Genomic DNA, 23,174 nt, shown 5'->3' with positions numbered 1-23,174 from the left:
TGACTGAGTTTAGCAGCACTTCTGATGAGCACCAAAAGCTTCGTGTTTGAGCCCGAATCTGATCCGAAGTCTTTGAGAACTGAACAGTTTCACTGTCCCGTCGTGTTCTATCGGCGTCGACCACACAGGCCTGAAGATGAACGCGGTCTCGAATGAAGGCGTGTGCTGATCGCAGTGTGAACAGAAGAGAAACACCCGTCACAACTGCCTGATTGTTAAATTCAGCTTGTTAGACGGACTGTCTCTCACTCCAGACCATCCGACCGGAGTTACTGACATTTAAGTGTTTTCCTCCTGTAATTGGCTTTTTAAAAGGATCACTTCCAGAGCTGATGTAGCCTGATAAAAGTGATGTGACATTTGGAAAGTTTTTTTTTTATTATTATTATATTTATTTTAGTATTTACAGTCGTTGTGATCTGTTCGTCTGTTTCTCTGACTCCTCAGTAATTGCTCTCACCATGCTCTTTATTTAGAACCATAAGATTACACAGTGACGGCCTCCGCGCTCATGGATCAGCTTCTCTGCAGGACTACAGACTGTCCTCAGGACTGCAGGCTGTCCTCAGGACTGCAGACTGTCCTCAGGACTGCGGGTTGTCCTCAGGACTGCAGACTGTCCTCAGGACTGCGGGTTGTCCTCAGGACTGCAGACTGTCCTCAGGACTGCAGGCTGTCCTCAGGACTGCAGGCTGTCCTCAGGACTGCCGCTGAGCCTGAAGACTCGTTACAGAAAAGGTTCAAACACTGAATTAGCCTGCGTTAGCTTGAACTGCCAGCTGATGCATCCACACACTTACAGACATATTAGAGTGACTCACATGTCTGTCAGCTCTGTCAAAGCTGTGACAGAGTCTGCAGGGTCAGAGGTAGCATCCAGGCCTACTACTCCTCCTCCTCCTCCTCCTCCTCCCCCTCCTCGAGGTCCAGACGAGGTCTCTTGATTGTTGTGGATGTTGGAAAGTCGTGACGAGCTGCACAGAGAACAGCTGATGTGCCAGCACCAGTCAGTAAACACACATCCTTCAGGCCACTGCAGCTTTCAGCTGTTAGCACGTTAGCGGCTTGATGCTAATCAAAGTTTCAGTTTTGCCAGGCAGAGTAATCCTTTTGAGTTTGACCGTTTTCACGTGTACCACACGGCACATTTATCAAGGACTTTAACCTACGACAGCAACAGACGCACATGCCGGCGAGGAGCAGGTACTGATTCAGCATGTGGGTTTACAATAGACGCAAGCCACATTAGTTAACACCACGTTCAACAGGTTAGCATGCAAATTAAACAGTAAAGCAACATAAAAAATCCTCGAGCTACTTTAAGTCTTTGTTCTTTCGGCCCTCAGTGAGAAAACAGTCCGACGTAAAATGGTTTGTGCAGACACATAAGAGTTTTCTTGTTGTTGTGGGAACGTTTCACTCAAACGTAAAGCTAGTCCACTCAGCAGTTCATGTGCTGCTGGAAGCTCCAGAGACGTGAGAAAAAATGGAGCACCTCCTCAAAGCTCCTTCTCAAGCCATGGGCGGAGATGCTCAGATCGAGGGCAGGATGAGCCAAATCTGAGCGGCTCGTTGAAGTCCACCCACGAAACACAGACTGTGTCGTCTTACTTCACATTTACTGGAGTGATAGACACAAAAAGTCCAACATATACTGCATCTTTACCACCTTACAACACATACAGCATGATGCACTACATTATAAAATACATCTGCAAACAGAGCTCACACAAGTCTGAAAACTGTGAAAGTATTAAAGAGAGACGTAAATGTGAAGCTGTGATGAGTCTGAGTGTCCACACTGACTCACGCTGCTCAGCTCTGCAGGAAGTAAACAGACTTTTAATGTAAAAACACCTGCAGAGAGAAGAAAATGCATCAAAATAAAGGATTTATGTTGTTTCTTTGTCTTGGAAGATGTCTCTTAGATGTCTGCTGAGCGCTTCCATCCGTCCTCTTCTCTGTCCTCTGTCTCCAGTCCTCTGGCTCTCTCCTTTTCTGTTTCTCTCCCAAACTAACCACAGACTCGTATAATCGCCGTCGCCTCTCCGACACACAGCTAACTGCACATTTCACCGGTCAGGGGGTCCTGTAATCACTCCTCTTCATCGTCTAATGGGCTGGTTTTACCTGCCAGAGTTCAGCTAAAGTAGTGTTTCCACTCGGGAGGGAGAGTCGCTGCTCTACCAACGACTCAAAACCTTTTGTACAAACACATACGTATGCAAATGAGCCACAGGGACCCATGTGGGGCTCGTTCAGGAGCAGCTTGGTGCTCACCGGCGCTCAGAGCTCCTCTTGCTGTGGTCGCTTGTTAAAGTCATAATGAGACCTGTAAGATAACGACTGTACGATGCTCAGAACGTCTCAGACGGTGCAAAGCTGAATAACTGCAGAGTGAGACTGATGCAAAGAAGCTGAGCCAGGTGTTCGTGAAGCGTGTGGCCGCTGAACGTTAGAAATAAAGACAACACGTCGCTCAGACTGTGTCACTCCAGAGACACAGTCACAGACATAATCAAAACAACAGATTGTTCAGCGTGAAGGAATCTGATTGGACGGAAGAGTGACGAAAGAAAGTTGCGACTGAAAGTAATTCGACTGCAGGTGGAATCGATAATGATGGAGGAAGAGGAGCTGAATGGATGAAGAGCAGAGAGACAGAAATGCAGAAAGTAGAAGAAGCAGAGAGAAGACGAAATGAAGAACGATGTTTGTTGAACTGAGCTGCTAACAGCGATTAGCCTCCGTTAGCATGAAGCGTCTCTAATAACACGGTGAAGGACGATGAAGTGTGAGTGGACAGTGTGTCCTCGCTCTGCTGCGGTGGACGAGGAGCAAAACTCGGAGGAAACTCTGAATGAGACAGAGCTTCACTGGACGTTTGAAGTCTCATTTTTTCTCTCACTCTGTTTCCTCTGAATTTTGTTGCGCTTCGCTTTAACGAGCCGTGTTTCCATCAAAGTGATGTTTTGTGCACTTTGAAATATCGCATCAAAAACCTCGATGGAAACTGCAAAGTTTGAAAAAACTTCCTCAATTTTGCAAAAAAAAAGTTTTTTGACTTGCTTTTTTAGAAAAGTGTTAATGCGCCAAATGGAAACACGTCTGCTGAGTAAGTTCTGACGTAGTGAACAAAACTTACATCAGCTGTTCCTGCTACAAAACCTGAAGAAGAAGAAGAAGCTGTTTGCTGTCGTCGTCTTCCTGGATTTTCCCGTAACGCTTTCAAACGTGTCTGATTGTACCAACAAGATGAAAACATGTTGCAAATACTCGCTGACATGAAAGAGCAAATATAAGTCGACCAAAGGAAACGAATTCCTGCAGACGTCTCCGTTTTCCTCTCAGATGGTTTACAGCATTTTTCTTCTTCTACTCTTTTTATTACAGCCATGAGTAACGCACCTAACGCCACACTGTGCCTGATTTGAATTTCTTTTTGTGACATTTCAATATTTTGCATAAAATTTTCTTGACAATCGATGGAAACAGCGACTTTTCCACCTCAGACAAGCGTTTACATATTAATGCGAAACTCTGAGATAATGGTTGATGTTTTCGGAGTGATGTTAGATCTCTGATAGATCCTGAACCTGATAAATCCTCACAGATTTGAGCTAAAACCTGAAGCTGAGACCCTTCGTGTTGCAGCGGCGCTCCGAGCTCGTCGCGATCGTCGGAGAACGTCACAGTTTGTTTGTTCGATGCTGAAGAACGCTGCAGAAAAGTACACACAGACACACAAACACACACTCGTCTAAATCCAAGTGGGGAATAGTCTCTCTCAGCGGCGTGCTGTGTCTTACTGTGTGATCAACAGGGGTGGGAAAATTACTCTGCAGAGCTTATTACACTCACACACACACACACACACACAGAGTCAGGCTCTTGTTATTCGAAGTTGTTCCTATTTGAAGCCGTGATTGCTCCTCACCAAACACTCTTTCAGTTTGTATTGTGCCTAAACGGTGTTTTGTTTTGGGTGTGAATATCAGCTCTGTAGGTGAAGCTGCTGCAGGCTCGGAATTAGCAGCTGATCTGTTTGCACCTGCAAAAACACCAGTTAGCTTCTCAAAGCTTTGTGCATCAACAGCAGCGGCGGCGACAATAATAACAGACTTCACAACAATGATGACAGCGACATTAGCAACATCAAGCTAATTCATAATTACAGTGACAACATTAGCAGCACTGTTGAAACGAATCGTTACATAACAGAATGAGCCAGGTGGGCCAGGTGATCACATCCCGTCACCGAGCCGAGGAAAGTTCAACGTAAAACAGTGTGTTGTTGTCCGTGTTCTGTACATCGAAATCACATCTCAGTCCGAGCAACACCAAGGAAACACCACGAGAACGTGGCGTCTGTCACAGCTGTGAATGGATTCTTATTACATCTTCAGCAGCAGTGACATGAACGACGCAGAGGGCTAATATTCACATCATCCTCCGGCAGTTTAGCAATGAACACATGACATCCTCTTTATTGATCTGTACATCTCTGAAGGTAAATGATTAATGGCCGTGTGTGTATTGATTGAACGCTGCTTTGCATGATTCAGTATCAACACTGACTCTCTGCCCTCTCTCCTCCAGAAAATCCTCTCCGAGCACTCGGGACCCAGCGCTTCCCAGCAGAACCAGTCAGCCAGCAGGAGCTCTCTGCTGGTCGGCGGGCGAGGCATCGCCGCGGACAACCCTCGCTCCGCCCTCTCGCCGCTGACCAACTCGCTGCTGGAACAGCTGGAGGCTCGAATCAAAGAGCTGAAGGCGTGGCTGCGAGACACCGAGCTCCTCATCTTCAACTCCTGCCTCAGACAGCACAAAGACGCCTCAGAGCAGCTGCAGAGCTTCAAGGTAGGAAGAGCAGCCTTTTGTTAGCTTAGCTTAGCTTAGCATGGTGTTAGCGATGCCAAGAACATTAGCAACCAGCAGCTCCCCCACTGCCCGAAAACTCTCCATCAGGAATAATATTTGCAAATGTTTTGCATTTAGGCATCATCGAGTGTGGCACATGATGTGTTCACTGTCATGTTTTTAAGCTGGTTATTCCTGCTCAGACAGCTCAGTTTGGTTAAGCTTTTGTTAAACTTCATCGTCTTAACCCCTCAAATAAAGTGAGTAAAATAAGACTTAAGCTGCAGGAGTTTTAAAACAAAGGTTTCTGGATGACTGGTCCAAACTTGTATTTTGTTAACTCAGAATAAACCAGAACACTGAGTTCACTGAGTTTACGGTCAGTAGATGGTCGTCCGGTCAAGTTTCCTCTTATGTGTGTGGTGTTTAAGATAAGGTAAAATATTTCTGTCACACAGAACTAGAGGAGTCAGATTAGAGGGGTTACTGGACCAGATGAGCCGTGTGGAGGAAGAACGTGATAATTAGACGTTTTAAGCATTTCCTGTATCGAAGATGACGCTGCGTTCAGGAGCTGCTTCAGGTGTTAAACTTTTCTTCACCAACTTTTTCTATCAGATATGTGAAAGAGCGTTGACCAATCAGCACTGAGCTTTCAAACAAACATGTTCACTCTGTGTGTGTGTGTGTGTGTGTGTGTGTGTGTGTGTGTGTGTGTGTGTGTTGCTAAGTATAGTAATGCGTCGTCTTAATGAGGGAAGATGAAAGCAGGGCTGCTCTGAAGCGATGGATGTATGGAGGAAACAGCAGTTAGCCTAAGAAGCCACGGGACGCTAACAGGATATTAATCAGCCTACATCACACAGCGAACAGCTAGCTGCGCTGATTAGCCTAGCCCTGCCGTGTGACTGACAAGCAGACGCACACACACACACACATGAATACACACCGACACAGTCAGGCAAGTTGAAATGTGGACGCACAGAAGTGCATTAAGCACAATATCAAAGGCGCTCTGCAGTCCAGCTGTTCAGTAACGAGCGCTGTGACGTCCAGCTTGAGCTCAGAACTGCACGGTGAGCACGTTTACGACGCAGCTTCTCCACCAGTCCTAAAGGAAAACGCCCACCCCGGTGTTCTGCACACGAGCCTGCACATGGCAGGCTGGAGGAAGCGCCGCCGTCGTCCAGCGACGATGTAGAATGGCGTCCTCTGACTGAACGATGCATTCAGGGGCTGCCAAAGGCCGATAACCTTTCCACGTTTACTGCTGAGAGCTGATCTCCGTCCTGTGGAGTCGACTTACAGTCGCAGACTTGAAGCTCTTCAGTCACATTTTTTGGGAATATTTAGCTTCTCTGCACATCTCCATGAAGTCAGTCACCTTTGTTCAGCGTGATGATGTTTTTCATCAAACACCACGACAATCAGAGACGAATTTATGACAGCAAGTGTGCATTGATATGACAACAACACGCACACACACACACACACACACACACACACACACACACACACTCAGGCTGCCTAAATGATGAAACTGTATAGAAACGAGACTTTATCTGAAGAAAAGTGAGCCGAGCCGCTCTTACTTTTGATCCTTGTCACAGCTCTCAGTGGGAAGCCATTGATTTCTGGCAGAAAGAGGCACTGAGCCTCTGGAGAAATGAAGATTGGAAATATTGATAGCAGTCATTTGTATGGAGAGAGAGAGAGGGAGAGAGAGAGGGAGAGAGAGAGGGAGAGAGAGAGAGAGAGAGAGGGAGGGAGGCTCCATTTTAAGAGAAGTCAGCTCCATCTTACCGTCATTTGTCTGTTTTGGGCGTTCGGGCTCGTAAATGGGTTCGATCTCTGCGCTGCAGCTTATTGCTGGACGGCTGTATGAGAAGCAGCAGGGGTCAGCAGAGGTCACGGGAGCACACACACATTTACAAACCTGTGTGTATAAAGACATTTAGAAAACACACCCGCACACACACACAAAGGGACAAACGACCAAGTGGTTTGGACGCTTTCATCGGTAAAGAAACGCCAGTGTTTTTGGTCGTAGATGAGTTTTTGCTGTAGATTCGTTGAACTGATCTTTAACTCTCATTCGATCTGTGATCAAACACGTTGATATCTGGTTTAAGTCTAAGCTAAAAGTCGTGTTTCGCCGCCTTCGCTCAGCCGTCAGTGACGCTGGGAGCTGCAGAGGAGCGCTCGCACACCTGCACGTCACTCGCACAAAGGTGAGAAGTGACGCCGCTGGAGAAAGGAGATTTTCAGGAGCCATTAAGTGACTCTTCACCCTCCTCCTCCTCCACCTGTCTGTCTGTAACCTGGCTCTTAATTGAATTAGTGCTCCTTAAAGATACAGCGTCAGCCAGACGTTCCTCCAGCGGGCCCCGGGCCTCCGATGACTCTCTATTGTCGTGGAGACGCTCTGGGGGCTGCACACACCGAGAATTAATAGACTGAGCCTCACACACACACACACACACACACACACACACACACCCCTGCTCGTCGGTGAGTGCAGGCGTGGATGCTGAATACGAATCACACACACGCCATTTTCTCACATCGTCTCACTTTTTCTAACGAGCTGAACGAAGCAACATGAAGTGGAAACACATCAGCCAATCACAGAGCACGATCAGTGATGTCATCACAGAAGGTTTTTGAGCTCTGCTTTGAGTCTGATGTGGAAATAAATTCTACATGATGCGGCCAAACGTTGTTTAGAGTTTAGAGATCAAAGATTATTGAACAGAATTCATATTAAGGAAACAATAGTTTTCTCTCCTCAAACCACCAAATACCAACGTTTTTTGACCTTTTGTGATCACATTTTTGATCATTACTTCCTCGTTTGATGATCAATAAGTTCGACCACGGCAGAGTCAGCTGATATTTGTGACATCATCAGCTGAGAGTCACATGTAAAAATCTGTTTTGTCCTCTGCGACCTTCCGTACGGCGGAAACGTTCGATTGGCTTCTGTCTTTCTTGGAAATGGATTTGTGTTCAAAGTGTGTGAACGTTCAGTGGGATGGACACACACACACACACACACACACACACACACACACACACACACACACACACACAGATGTTAGCATAGATTGTGTGAGCACTCTGGATCCTCCTCGCTCTTCGCTCCTCGCTCTCCTCTTTCTTCTCCTCCTTGTTCAGCCTCCCCCTCTCTCCCCCGCTGTTGACAGTAGATGAACCCGTCCTCCCCCGCTGTTTGTTACCCGCGGCCGCCTCATCGCCCGGGCCCCTCCAGCCATGCTCTCTGCCCCCCCCCAGCTCTCCTTCCTCCTGCCGTTTGTAAGATTTGACCCCCTGCCTCCCCCCACAGTTGGGAACATGAACCTGCTCCTCCCACCCTCCTCCTTTTCTTCATGTACCCTCATCTCACCTCCCAGCACCTCCCTGCAGCATGACCTCATCCACAGACTCCCAGTGACCAATCACATCAGTCTTTTTGTCATTAATGAGTCATGTGACCATTTGACTTTGATATCGGTGCACTCATATCGAAGACTCGTCCTGCCGTCGCTTCAAGGCGGGAAACTAAAAAGTCGTTGCGTCTTCCTTCACCTGCAAACCTTCAGGTGGAGCCGAGTGTTTTCATGGTTTGGATGTTTCCTCGTTTGAGCTTCTGCCAAATGAATGAATCTAAGTATCTGCTCCCCCGTTCACCTGTTCCTCCTCGTGTATTCTCCCTTTTTGCCACCAGTGAAGTCGATTCAACAGACAAGCTGACGAATGAAATGACAGCCTCGTACAAGGCTGGATTACCAAACGTGGGCCAGGACTCCAGACCCTCAGGGGTGGGTTTCTGCCCCGCAGGCCCCGAGTGGGTTAATCAAAGCCTGACACTCGGTGGCAGCGGCATGTAGGTTTGCTGCCGGTACAAAACGCTGGCAGTCAGCCTGCACACGGCTGCCAGGATGAAGATCAGGCTCATTCTCACTGCTTTCTGATGGATTTCTGCACAGAATGAAGGATTTTGTCCTCCGTCTCTTTCAGTGGCGTCGAAGGTTTTTTGGTTTTCACAGCCTGAAAAGAAGGAATGACTGCAGAGATTCTTTCAACAAACATATGAAATGTGACTGATCCAAACCTTCATGACTTCACGTTCGACTCATACCTGCTCTTCACTTTCAGACGTCACAGGTCTGAATCCACGGATCGCGTTCGGTTCATGTGATCATATCCGTGAACGCTGATCGTCTGTCTGTCTGTCTGTGCGTCTGTCTGTACGTCTGTCTGTCTGTCTGTCTGTCTGTACGTCTGTCTGTACGTCTGTCTGTCTGTCTGTCTGTACGTCTGTACGTCTGTCTGTACGTCTGTCTGTACGTCTGTCTGTACGTCTGTGCGTCTGCCTGTCTGTCTGTCTGTCTGTCTGTGCGTCTGCCTGTCTGTCTGTCTGTGCGTCTGTCTGTCTGTCTGTGCGTCTGCCTGCTGTGACTTCACGTCTATACGAACTACAGCTCAGGTATATGCAGCTAATAGAAGGTGACAGCGAGGCTCTGATGTCAATACCTGCTGCATGATGAGGATTAAAGATCCACGACTCCCTGCCAAGAACACAGGCTGCGTGTGTGTGTCTGTGTGTGTGTGTCAGTTGATTATGCCCATCCGTGTGTCTTCCTTGCTTGCAGCTCTGTTTGTGTTTATTCCTTGGTTGTGTGTGTGTGTGTGTGTGTGTGTGTGTGTGTGTGTGCGTGCTCGTTGGTGTTTTGAAGAGGTGTTTTCTCGTTAAGAGTCGCTCGTTAGGGGTTGAAGCCGAGCAAACAGGTGAGATGTTGCCGTGGTAACGGCATCAACAAACAGATCAGACTTTCATCTTCATCTGCTCGGGAGGAGAAGAAAACACTCGGCTCTTTCATCTGCTGGAGGAACAGAGACGGAGAATCAAAACACAGAGCGGAGACAGAAAGACGAGAAAGTCCTGTAAGGACCACGAGAGACGAGAGACGGCAGCCAGGACGAGGACGAGGACGAGGCGAGAGAGGAGACGCAGTGGTCAGGAGCAGCCATGGCAGGTTACTCAGTCCACGAGGTTCAGTGGAAATTATACATTTTTCTAATTAAGTCGATTACGATCGTTACCTTCAACGTGTTGAATATGGTGAATATGATGATGTTTAACACTGAGGAGAAGAACTGAAAACACACCACAGCACTGATCCTGAACCAGCACAAAACTGACATCATGTCCTGAACGCTGACAGAAGGTAACGTCAGGAGCAGAAGCTCAGGGCAGCGCTGCATGATGGGAAACGCTTCGTTCTCTGGACGACGCGTCGTGTGCTCGAACGCAGACGGGAAACAAACAAACATGGAGGAGAGAGGAGGAGACACGGGGACGTCCGTCCAAACAGGAGGAGGACTTTTTAGGTTTGAAGGGTCTGACAAGGACCAGAAAACTGAACCCAGAACAGGCTGAAACCAGCTTCACGGCGGCCAGGAGAGCCGCCAACGAGGCCCGGACTCAGACGTCCGCTTGTCTGTTTTACATTCATATGATGTGTTTTGTTACATACTTACAAAAATCTCCCAGAGATTCTAAATAAAAAGAAAAAAATGAGTAAGAACTTTTTACATGTCGAGCATAAAATTCAAAACGTGGAAAGAAACATTTCTTTCCTTTTGGTCATTTAAATAAACTATAAGATCTAAATTATTTATTGAGTGAATTCACACAAAATGTATATATGTATATCAGGATATGAGATTTTGTTCCCAGCAGCATTTAAAAAGGAAAAGAAAACCTTCAATCTGCTGAAAACGCAGGAAGAAACAACGTGAAAGAGGGAGAGAGTGATGGAGACAGAAAAAAAGACAAGTCATGAAAGAGAGAAACAACATGAGAGGAAGGAGAAATGGATTCAGATGGAGAAGTTTTCCATGACACTCAGCTTCTCTGTGACTCCTGACTGATAGTTCTATTCATTACATTCATGTTTATTTTTTCCTACGTTATCCCGCTGACAGTGAACGCAGCCTTGCTGACACAGTGTGATGACGATGGTATGAAGCCGCAGACTCGTGTGGGATCGACGCTCAGACGGTCGTTTCGTCTCGTTATGAACTAAATGTTCATACAGATGCAGTTTTCAGCCAACAGCAGCGTTTTTATCATCTGCAAAATGTTTGTGTGACCAGTCTGACTTGATGACTCCGTCCTATCACATGAGACAGCAGTGGAGTTTGTCATCAGTGAGATGTGTGTGTTGGACACTTTCAGTGGACATGTGTGTGACGCTCAGTGTTTGAGTGAGTTTGTAACTTCACAGAGTTTTTACATGCATAAAGAAACGTGTTCTAACACACTGAAGGAAAAGGAAAGAGTCCAAAAGTATAAGATGACGTCTTTAAAGTAGACACAGTCTGTGTCCAAAACATCAGAGTGGACAGTCCAGCTTTCAGCTCTGTGACGAGAGAGGACGAGAGGACGAACGAGACCGGAGAGAGCGTCTCCACAGAGCAGATAAACGGCCCAACATGTGTCATAATATCCAGATGTTTGAGCCTAACCTTCATCTCAGTCGTGATAAACGTGACAGAAAGCTGAAGACGGCCCCGGAGACACGAGTAAGGACAGAGAGACAAATAGAGACAGCAGAGAAAAATCACCTTCATCTGCTAAAACAGCAGGAAAAGACGGAGAGACAGAACAAGGGATGGAGACAGGGTGAAAGATGGAGACGGAGGAGACGGCAGCGGAGGAAAGAAGGGAGAAGACGACACTGATGGGCCTAAAGAGGAGGAGAGACGGAGAGAGCACAGGGAAAGTGAGACGCAGAAAGAACGGAGGAGAAAGACGGATGAGAGGAGGAGGTGAAAAGACGAATATCCAGAGAAACGCAGACAGACAGAAGGAGATTGGCTTTTATTGATAGCAGCGTTTTAAGTCGCGGCGGCGCGTTCGCTCGGCTGCATTAGTGAGAACAGTAAATGCTTTCACTCACAAAGACTTCATATATCCTCCATTTGTTTACTGCTGCTGAATATTTTAAGAGCAAAGCTTTCATCCCTAAAACGTCGCCGCGTGTCGAGCGGCGAAAGGACTTCAGCTAATAACTCACAACAATCAACGAGATCTGATGATGGCGGCGGTAATCCGCTGTGACTTTGGCACGAAGGCCGCTCGGCTTTCGGTCACAGAGGCGGATTTTTTTTCACGTTGGCTTTAATCAAATGACTAAGACCATGTTTTTAAAGAGTTTTCCATCAAACCTTCAAACCTGAAAGGCTGTTTCTGCTCAGGTTTCACTGCTTTGTTTGCCGTGTGGAAGAGTCCCTGCACGCCTTAGCTGAGTGAACCACACCAGAAAACGAACGTATTTAGGCCTAATGAGTCGATTATTGTTCAATATTTTCACTTATGTTACGTTCATCAGTGTGAACAGAGTCCTAAAAACATGTAAAATACTAGAAAGCTCTCAGAGGAGGCGGTCACAGAAAAGCCACAGCTGAGCTCTCAATGAACGAGTCCTGATCTCCAAAAAACTCCTTCAGGATTCAGGAAGCAAACAGAAATACTCAGTTTGAGACTCAACACAACAGCTGGCCAATAAAAATGAAGCCAAGTCGTCCAACCAGAGCCGATGGTTCGATGGTGGGTCCGTGGAGGAGAGAGGATGGAGGTGGAGCAGGTCAACCATGAATTATGGACTTTTTGGCTCGTCGGCAGCGTCGGCGAGCGATTTGACTCCAGCTGAGTGTGAAAGTTTACTTCTGACCCGGAAACAGTTGGACACCTTTCAGACGGAGTTCACGGCTTCAGCTCCTGTCACACTTCAGAGCGCTCAGCGTTAGCTCCAAGCTAATCTAAGCTAACACATCTCAGAGCCACTGTTCAGGGACAAGTCTTTCTTCAGGCTCAGTTTGACCTTTCTTTGTTGGTGGACAAACATAAAAGTAGTCTCACAATACACAAGAAAAGTGTATTGATGATCCTCTTCTTCCTCTTCTTCTTCTTCTTCTGATGTTTTATAGCAGTTGGTATCCGGAGGTGCTGCATTGCTGCCACCTGCTGGATCGTAGCAGCTTCACAGAGCGAACTGTTTAAAGGCGCTTTGCGTGTTTGTGTGGCGCCGCTCTGATCGTCATCCCTTCTAACTGGATTCACTGGTTTCCATCAGTGAACTACAAACCTTCCAGGCCTCCAGAGGGTCAGTGTTTCATGTTCAAAAGTGGAGAATCACTTCACTCTATGAACTGATGCAATTCATGTCAGAAACTTGCACCCTTTACTTTTCGGTCATGAAGGAGTCAAACCAGGATGGTTGGGTTCAGGGCGACCCCTCAGAGCATGTGTGAAGCATTTTACCTCATCAATACGTTACTTATTTGTTTCATCAGAAAGGTTTTCCACATAAACAAAGGTCGCAGGAGCTGAACATGTAACACTGCAAACTGAAGCCGCTGATCACAAAAATGTTGTTTGATCAGTTTTTTCTCAAAGATCCTTCGTGTTTTGTCCCTTTCATTTCATTTGTGCCCTTGACTGGCACCCAAACCCGAGTTTCACTTTCCTCAGAGAGAGATTGTAAACCTGGTGTATAACCATGTTTACTGCACCTCCAGTCCTCGGCAAGGACCCCTCGGACCCCAGTTTGCCGGTCTGCAGCCTTGAGGTTGGAAGACAAGGTTGTGTGAAAGATTTCTTCTTCCGAACCCTGAGGGAAACGATCCGAGCGCTCCTCCTGCTCCTCCTGCTCCTCCTGCTCCTCCTGCTCCTCCTGCTCAGCGACAATCGTCTGGATGCTCTTGAACAAACCTCAGAGGCAGAATGTGGTTCAGCTACAACGTCTGCATTTTTACAAACTCAGCTGGACAAACAGAGGAAGAGAAACCGGAGCAGAGAAAGAAAGAAGTTACCGAGAACTCGTGAGGAAAGAGAGGAGCAGAGAGGAGGAGGAAGAGGGAGGGAGGAAGACAGAAATGTCAGACGAGGAGGAGAGGAAGGAGGGAGAGATGGAGGAGAGTATGCAAACGACAAAGTTTGGTTAGCTGTAGGCGCTATTAGCAGCAGCAGAGGGAATATGTGTGTGGGAACAAATTGTCGACAGGAATTCATTAGGCTCGTTGTGCGATAACGAGTGCTTGTGGTTTTAATTGACTTAATCAACAAATAGAATTAATCAGAGATTTCTAATTAATGGTAATTGATTGAAATATCCACTGGGTCACCACGCAAGCAGCCCAAATCCTCCTCCTCCTCCTCCCTCTGTCTCCTTGTCTCTCTTTATTTCTGTCTCTCCTCACTTTGCAGTTTGTCCTTGTCTTCCTTCCCTCTCGTCCTTGTCTCTGTCTTCTTAATGTCTGTCTCCCTCTCGTGTCTTTCCTTCGTTCTTTAACCTGTTTCTTCTTCATGCTCACTCTCTTTTGCTGTATTCGTCTCTGTCCATCTCTGTCTTTGTCTCTTTCTTGCGCTCAGTGTTTCTTCTCCTTTTGCTTCTGTCTTCTTTTTTGTCTTCATGTCTTCAGTCTTTCCCTCACTCTTAACTTGGATCAGGTTAGTTGACCTGTGTTAAAATAACCTAAAGGCTGCTGTGGTTCGTCCAGCGCAGCGTCTGAGTCTCTCGTCCCTTTGTGTCCTGTGTCTTATTGCTGCGGTCGTCTCCGTCTCCACCCGCTGTGCCGACACAGTGGCCTCATTGAATCTGACGGAGGGGTTGCGTTTTATCACACAGTGCTGTTGAATGTCTGAACGCAGCCTTTGGGAGGACGCTGGTGGACGTCGGCTTTGAACCGTCCTCATCCTCCTCGTACCAACAGTTCATGATGCTTTGCTTTCTTTAACCAAGTAAAATGAGCCTAAACTGAACCAAACCTTAATCATAAATCCATCCATTTCATTAGCACAGTTTTCCACTGGTTTGTCCACACTGCCGTAGTTCTGCTCGGAGGCTGATGTGAACAATCGCAGTCTGAATGACGTGAAGTGATCTGAGCTTTGAGGACTTTCAGACGCTCTGACAGCCGCGCCAGTGAACCCTGAACGGGTCTTTGTTTGGAGAGCTGCTCTTTTCTTTGTCTTATTTCTTTCTGTTTCACATATTTTTCTTTTCCATCTCTCCGTATTTGTCATTTCCAAGGCTGCATAATAAACTTTGGTGCTGAGCAAAATATGTGGCATCAAATATTGAAAACAGTGGAGTGCTGAAGGCTGGCATTGAATATCTCAACACATTTGCCAAAGTTGTTGTACAGCTGCTCGTGTTTAGCAGCTAAAACTTGAGAACTTAAGCTTCTTTTGTGAAATGAAAGGTGGGTTTGCAGAAAACATTCCTCAGTAATGTCTGTAAACGCTGTTTTCGGATGGTTTTCATTCAGTCGTGGAAATGAAAGGTATCGTATCGTCAAGAATCAACAGAGTTCAGATGTGTCCTCGTCCTCGTCTCTCTGTCTCTCTCTCATTTCAAAGTGCTTCGCTGTTTAAAAACACAGATGTAGCAACCGTGCTAACAACCTCCACTCTCCTCTATCTTCCATCCTCTCCTCCCTCCCTCCATCCCTCTCTTCACGGCAGGTCTCGGTAATTAGATTGTGGAGATGAGGAGGTGGAGGAGAGTTAAGAGGATTTTGTTTTTAGGAGAGGGAGATTTAAGAATGAGAGAGAGGGGGATGGAGTGGTGGAGAGAAGAAGGAGAAAGAGAGAGAGCGAAGGTGGAATTAGAGAAGGAGGAGAGCAGATCCTCTTGGTTCTGTTTATCCTCCGTCGCTCGGCCTTCCTGAAGGAGGATGTTGAGTGACAGACAAATAAACGAAGAGAGAAAACAAACGAAGAGATAAAGACATCACTTGTTCTTCTTCTGTCCCTCCTGGTGGTCGACCTTGAACGTGACGTAGCGACAGAAACAGCATTAAACCTGAGAGAACACAGGGTTCCTGCCGCGGTTCTAAAGGGTTCTTTGGTTTTTGTGTAACCCCTTTAAAAAGCTGTGAGAACGACGGATAAAAACAGTTCATTAATCGATCCGTTGACCGTCAGCGAGGCGGCCCAGACGACCTTCTTTGTAGCCACGTTCTGCAGCTCCTCCAGTGGACCCCTTGTAACCCGTTCAGCGTTTCTTCAGCTTACAATCGGAATCATTCACAGGACGTTAAATAATGTTTTGTCTCAGCGTCTCATACAGACGCACAAGGTTAACGCAGGTAATTCATAGATGCAAGAAGAATTTCTTGAGAGTAATAACTTTTTCAGTGATAAAAGAAGATCGCTCATCCGTCTGAGGGGTCCCTGAACGCAACATGCACATAGTACTCGATGATTTCACGATTTCAAGAAGTAGATGCGCTTTTCAAGAGAAATGGACAAATGACATAAAAGGCAAACCAGGTTTCCTACGTTGGCTCGCAGTGATGAAAATGTCGATCGTTACAGCTACAAACCTGCCGAACTGGACGAGCTGCGGGACAGACGCTCTTGAACAAAGTGATCGTCTCCAGTGGAGTTCGGATGCTCATCAAGCAGCTTCCACAGACCTCGTTGTGACAGGAGCAGGGTTCTGCAGGCGGCTCTTCAGCTGAGCGAGCTAACAGCTAAGAAGCTCAGGAGGGTTCGTGAAGGACAGTCAGTTTGTCTGGAGGAGGTCACAGAGAGGAGGTCTGTCTGCTCTGACCTTCACCGTGGACGTTACCAAGAACCTCCAGCTCCAGCAGCTTCTCACATTTTAGCAAATGAGTTTGTTGTTTTTAAATTTCTCTTTCGCTTCTCGTCTTTGTCTTCTGTCTGTCTGTCCTCCTTTGTCTCAGTTCCTTTGTAACTCACTTTAATCTCTTCACACTCCCTCTCCTCCTCCTCCTCCTCCTCCTCCTCCTCCTCCGTCGACCTGTGTCGTTTTCTGTATCTTGTTTTCTGCCTCTCTGTCCGTCTCGTCTCTGCCTCTACGTCCTCCGTCTCTTCCTCTGCAGCCACTCCATGGCTTTCCATGTATTTTGGAAGAAAAGCTTTTTAGCAAATATTTGTCCGACTGTGTCTGTAGAGCCCTCTGAGTCAATATGGGCCCAACCAGGCTCGACCCGCCGGAGAGAGAAAGAGGGAGAAAGAGGGATCAGTGAATAAAAACCAGCCGTGCAGAAACAATACAGACTTAGGATTCTGTCTTTCTCTTCTCTGTCTGGAAATAAACTCCCAGAGAAAAAACTTCCACCGTGTGAAAACGACCAAGCTGCAGTCGTCCTGCCGAAAATGACGACAGACATGATGTTTGTCAGTATTTACGCTGGTCTGATCCACTGAAAATGTATTTTAAAACGCTTTTTAAAGAGACCAACAGGAACGTTTTGTGTTTTTGAAGGTGGTGGCTGTTTCCTGGAGGCCTCACAAATGTTCTGAATGCATTAACTTCATAAAGGTACATGAGGTACAAACACAAATCTCTATTCTGCCAATGGAGTTCAACCACTCGACACGGCACCAGACCTGATTTGAGTCGCTGAGCGGACGTGAAAGCAGCGAGTATCATTAATAAGCAAACTTATTCTTGTGTCTTTAAATCACGTCGCCTTGCTCAGGATGCAGCGATGCCGCCCTGAAAACAGTTTCAGGGGAACATTAAAAAGCTAAATCCATGCAGAAGAACAGGTAACAGCTGCTGGCTTGTTTATGTTTGTACTGTTAGCGATCAGATTTGGGTTAGCATGTAGCTTGCTAGCTTAGCTTCAGTCGTCTCTCAGCGTCCGTTCACAGTCCTGCTGGGTACTCTGAGCGCTCGGCGGTACGGAATACATGTGGTCACATGTTGAGACCTGAAGTGTGAAGCTTCTTTGGGTCGCTGTTACACATGAGAAGCGTCGGTGTCGTCTGAGCCTCGATGTGTAGACGAGTGTATTGATTAGATATCGAAGCCAATCAGTTCCGTCTGACAGCCTGTTAAGCTGCGATCATTTATTGTCATGTTTGCTGACTGTGATGTCAAAGTTATGCAATTACCAAGCGGATAAAATCAATCCGGGCTGATGGCTGATGTGAGGAACTTTTCTCGGGGCGGCGGGTCTTATCTCCAGCAAAAATATTCCTCAGTCAATGTGTCAGACTTTGTGTCATTGAAGCAGACTTTGTGGACGTCGTGGAGCAGATTTCAGAGTTATGACCGTCGTCCTCAGACTCTAACATGCTGAATTATTGTTCCAGCTTCAATCTAGTTTAATTCATCTTCCAGCGCTCCCCCCACGCTGTCTGCTGCAGTTATTTGGCGCAGAGCGAGTATCACTCAGTCGTTTTGTTGTTGTTTAGAGCCTCCTCCTTCAGCGTAATACACACCTCCTGTTTGGAATAAATTTATCTGCAACCTCACAGACACACACACAAACACACACCGGGCTTGTCCTCTTGATCCTGTCTGCTGTATTCTGCATCCCCATCTCCTGTTTAGACAACCGGGCGAGCCACAAATATGCTAAACTGAAGAGAGCGAGAAAGAGGAGATGAAAGACGGGAGAGGAAGAGTTGAGTGTGTGAGAGAGGCAGAGTGTGTGTGTGTGTGTGTGTGTGTGTGTGTGTGTGTGTGTGTGTGTGTGTGTGTGTGTGTGCAAGAAAGAGAGAGAGAGAGTAAGAGAATCCCATTTCATTGTAATAGTGTTTAATATTTATTGGAAAAATGTAAAGAAAATGTAAAGGAAGTGCTTTTCAGCGAGCGGGCAGGATTAGCATAAATAGTTTGGGGCTTGGACGTGTTTGGTCCCTGCAGCAGAGGAGTAAGGCTGTCCCCTCTATTCTCTGTCACACACACACTCACGCACACTCAGAAATACATGCATATGTTTGCACACACACCCACGTCTACACACACGTTGTGCACACGCCTGCATGAGTAAACATTCAAACATGCAAACACACACACACTCACTGACCTTTGCGTGCGGAGGCTCATCAGCATATAGTGATTTATAATAGGCGCTGCCAATCCTCCTGTTTCTTTTTCCTCTGTTTTGCATTTATTAGGCAGAAACAGAGGAAGCACAGGGGGAATATTGGCTGCTGTCATTTATTTTATGCACTGTTACTGCTGATCAAGGATCTGTGTGCTGAATTTGACTTTATGCTAATGAATTGTTGTGAATGACCTGAATCTAACTGCACTGAACTGTGGAGAATTAAATAAAAAAATTAAATAAATAAAAACACATTTAGCTCTTTTTAAAGGATCATTCTGCTTTATTACAACCTGAGTCTCATGTTCTGTCAGCAGTAATAAGATGGCACTCACCAAATGATGGCTGAGGTCTGTGAACGCAGCAAAGTCTGACGGAGCAGTGAAGACAGACTCAAGTCCAGGATGAAAACACCTGAAACGTTCCAAACAATCCTTCATTGCACAGAAAACTGTTCATGCACAAGCTGATCCTCACCCGAAAACAGTATGTTTGAAGTTTCGATCAGCTGCATTGATTTTTGTGATGCAGCAACACGTTTCACAGACTGGGACAGAAAGGGGCATCCTGGGAAGGCTCAGGCTCATGTAGAAGGTGAGATGAAGACACAGGAAGCATGTAGGTGTGCACAGGTGAGCAGGTGCTCGGCCATGCAGTGCTTTAACAGGTCAGAGATGCAACTATGGCAAGTATGGAAAGTCAAAACTGAAGCAAACAGTGATGGATGTACAAACAGTTCCAAAAGCATTTTATGAAAATACATTTTTCTTACCTGGAGGTTTTGTTTCCAACTGGTCCGTCTGTCTGTCTGTCAGCTGTTTGTATCAGCATTCTGAAGCTGCATCTTTCTGACCATGTTCCTGTCTCCTTTCTTTTGTCCCTCTCTTCAGTCTCTGTGTTCGGAGGTGCGAGCTCGACGCCGAGGAGTCTCCTCTGTTCTGAAACTCTGCCAGAAGCTGCTGCAGCAGAGCCAGGTACTCCAAAAATCACTAATTGACTCAACAAAATCAAAGAAGTCCACTTTGGCTTTATCGCCGCTGACTTGTGACTCGACCCGGACAGCTCAGCAGACCTGAAACTGGCAGCAGGAAAACTACCCCGCTGATGAATTTTCCCATTAAAATTAGTTTGATTTGAGTTTTCCTTCTTTCATCAAACCCTCATAAATCAGCTTAACCTTGACAGAGGAATTATATTGTTGCTCATTCTTAAAATCATGAATTTAATCATTTGATTTGCATGAAAATGGCCTTTAACAACTCTGACTAAACTGTTTCTACACTCCCACCGCTGGGACAGTCGGGCCCCATGGCGGAGGTGGGCCCAGAGGCGGAGCAGCACTGGGAGGCCCTGCAGCTGCTGTCAATCAACCTGGAGAGGAGGTGGGAGGCGATCGTGATGCAGGCGCTGCAGTGGCAGAACAGACTGAAGCGGGAGCTGGGAGAGCAGCAGGTTAGAGCGCTCTGACATTTACACTTTACATCCTTCATTCCACACTGCAGGCAGTCAGCTGACGCACCGTTACACTCAGCGAGCATGTCAGAGTTTGATTTGACGCTCAGATGCAGCGTGAAAGACAGATGGTGCTGTGATTGAAGCTGCAGCGTTTTAGTTCTGGAACGTTCTTCACAACCCGAGACGGCGTCGTAATGTTTGGCGAAATAAGCACCGACTGAGGAACAAAGCACAAATTATGAACTGGTCTGATAAACCTGAGCATGAATGTTATTAAGGTCTCAGCTCGGTTGTGGTCAGGTGAGAGAAATGCCTCTGACGTCCTGATTGGACAGTGAATTGCGTGATGAAAAGGCTCATCAGCTGCAATCAGGAAGGATTTCGTGTAACTTGATGGACTTTCAGGATCTGCTGTGTCTGCCTGAGCTCCTCTGACCTGTGGAGTCCCTCAGGGGTCAGTTATCGGGCTTCTCTTATTCTTTATCTTCTTCCATTGGTTTGATGCGTCGCTTATCTTCTCTATGCCGATGACATCCATGTTTATGTTTATGAAAACTGAAACTAAATCACAGCAAAGCTCTTCTCTTCGCCTCCACTCAGTCTCACTTCAGGACGGAGTTGTTGGCCACGAGCACACAGATGTTTTCCAGAAAGTTTGCAGCTTTGATCTCTTTTAAACTTTGAGAAATACTTCAGTTCTTCAGTCTTTTCATCATTTTCAACACCAAATATTGTTAAAGTGCTGCTTTTGTTGCTGTCACTGTTACAGTTTAAGTCTGAAGGTAGCAGACTGACGTCACCTCCATTCTGACGCTCCAACTCTTTAAACCTGTAAAACTGTCTTTGTCTACATACATCGACTCCACGTGAACCAAACGGTCCACAAGCAGCCAGCTGACAATCTGTTGGTTCTCCGTCAGAGTCACATAAACACCGTTTTCTGCCGTCCTCTGCAAACCAACAAACCACGCGTGTCTGCCGCCATGACGGCACGCCACCAAAAGGTGTGTCTTATTAGAAGTCTTCAGCCAATGAAGCAGCTCAGGTTCCAGGTCTCAGGTACGAGCCGCTCGCTGATCACCGCCGCTGGACGACAGCTCAGCACGTGTTGATGCGGAGCGGCGAACCCGGAGGGCGTTAAGAGAAATGTCGGTCACGAGGGAGCCGTCCAAAGTAGAGCTGCTCGGGTCGGACGAGGCTCAGAGAGAGAGAGAGAGAGAGGGAGAGAGAGAGGGAGAGAGAGAGAGAGAGAGAGAGAGAGAGAGAGAGAGAGCGAGCGAGCGCAGTGCTTCTGAAGGCTCAGAGCTGCTGCAGAATGGAGCTGTTATGGATTTCTAATAGTGATGAATATGGTTCTATAGAGACAGAAGGAGAGCTGCATTTGAATATGAGGTGAAGGGTTTAGCACACACACACACGCACGCACGCACGCACACACACACACAGTCACCCTTCTGGAAGCATAAAAAGCTGCTAAGTAAACACACAAAGTAACACACACACAGCTGCGTAAAACCTGCACAAACACACACTGATGGAAAAACATAAACGAAGAAGAGTGTCATGAGAGCACACACACACACACACACACACACACACACACACATTTTATTGATTGCCGGCAATTAATTGACGGATAGCGATGTGTTCGGAGCTCAGAATGAGGAGAGGGAGAAGGAGGGAGGGAGCGCAGAGGAGGACACGGAGGAGCAGAGCAGGAACCACAGATGAAAACTGTTCCACTCAAAGCTGACGACCTCCGGTTTGGGTTTGAGATTTGATCACAGGCCATCATCAGTCCTATTTAACATGTGACACAACATGGACTATTTTTTTAACACAATTCATTTTTGATGTGAATATATTTTGGACTTTTATTACTGCAAGAGAGGAAGCAGCAAAGTGAAGAGGGCTGGTGAGCTTTCCTGTTTCCACTTTAACAAAATCCACCTTCATGTGATGTCGTACATCATATGACACTGGTGATGGACGGCTCTGTCGTACCTGCTGTCCCTCCTCTCTGGTCTGAGTTACTTCTGTTAAACCTCAGACGCTAACAAAGCTGATTTTCTGGCTTGTTTGAAGGTAACTTTAACAGCTTGTGCAGAGCGACCGTTTCCAGGTGTGTTGTTGTTTGGTGCTTTAAACGTCTGCAGGGATAAAACAGCTTTGAGCTGAATTAAAAACCATCAGAAGGCCTTTGAACAGGACGAGAGCTTCAGACTCTGTTGGCTCGTTTGTGAGAATCAGCCTAATTCTGCTGCACATGAGCTGCTGGAGGTGAGACTCTCTCATACATTCACACACAAACACACACACACACACACACTTTATTGTAGAGGAGGAGAAGACAAATAACAGAGGCCAGACACTTTGACCTCGCTGCCTGGCTGGAGAGTAATTTCACTTCTCCTGGGGATGGGAGAGGAATAAAGAGAGAGAGCCGAGGAGGGAGAGGGGGTGAAGTGCAGGGAGGGGAAGGACCGGAGAGGCATATATCTGGGTGGTTTAGCTTATAAATGAACACTTCTGCCGGGTGATAAAACGATTGTCCTCTCCTGGTCGCTCTGTGCGCATGTGTGTGTGTTTGAGAGAGTGTTTGTGTAAATGAGTCTGCTGGCTTGCGTACAAATGGCCGCCGCTGCGCATGTTCCAGGTTTCAGCCGCCTGATGTTTGTGTGTGTGTGTGTGTGCGCGTGTGTGTGTGTGACGTCGACATACCCGTGTTCGTCTGTCCGGCCGCTCGTGTCTGCAGCGGCTGAGTTCACAGTAATCTGATTACAGCTCATCATCAGACAGAGGCGTCACAGTGACTCACATGTTTTCATGGGACGTTCAGTGATAATGATAATAACTTTGTTTATGGAGCTTTTCAAAACCAAGTCATAAAAAAGATGAGAAACTACCAGATTAATGATACATTCAGGTGGAATTGATCCAGTAATGACGACAGGAAACATGTGAATTAGTAAATA

General features: G+C 46.7%; 1 protein-coding gene across 5 annotated transcripts in view; it reads left to right on the top strand.

Annotated features, from left to right (window-relative positions):
- The window catches only part of akap6 (A kinase (PRKA) anchor protein 6), a 170,799-nt gene that overhangs the window by 130,349 nt on the left and 17,276 nt on the right, over positions 1-23,174 (top strand). For all 5 annotated transcript variants that reach the window (XM_076748701.1, XM_076748702.1, XM_076748698.1 and 2 more), the window contains exons 17-19: positions 4,600-4,860; positions 19,635-19,718; positions 20,044-20,196. In XM_076748701.1, coding sequence (XP_076604816.1) covers positions 4,600-4,860; positions 19,635-19,718; positions 20,044-20,196 — 498 coding nt within the window. The remainder of the gene's footprint in view (positions 1-4,599; positions 4,861-19,634; positions 19,719-20,043; positions 20,197-23,174) is intronic.

Source organism: Chaetodon auriga, chromosome 14 (genome assembly GCF_051107435.1).
Source record: "Chaetodon auriga isolate fChaAug3 chromosome 14, fChaAug3.hap1, whole genome shotgun sequence".
Lineage (NCBI taxonomy): Eukaryota > Metazoa > Chordata > Actinopteri > Chaetodontiformes > Chaetodontidae > Chaetodon > Chaetodon auriga.
This window is presented reverse-complemented; position numbering and strand designations above follow the sequence as displayed.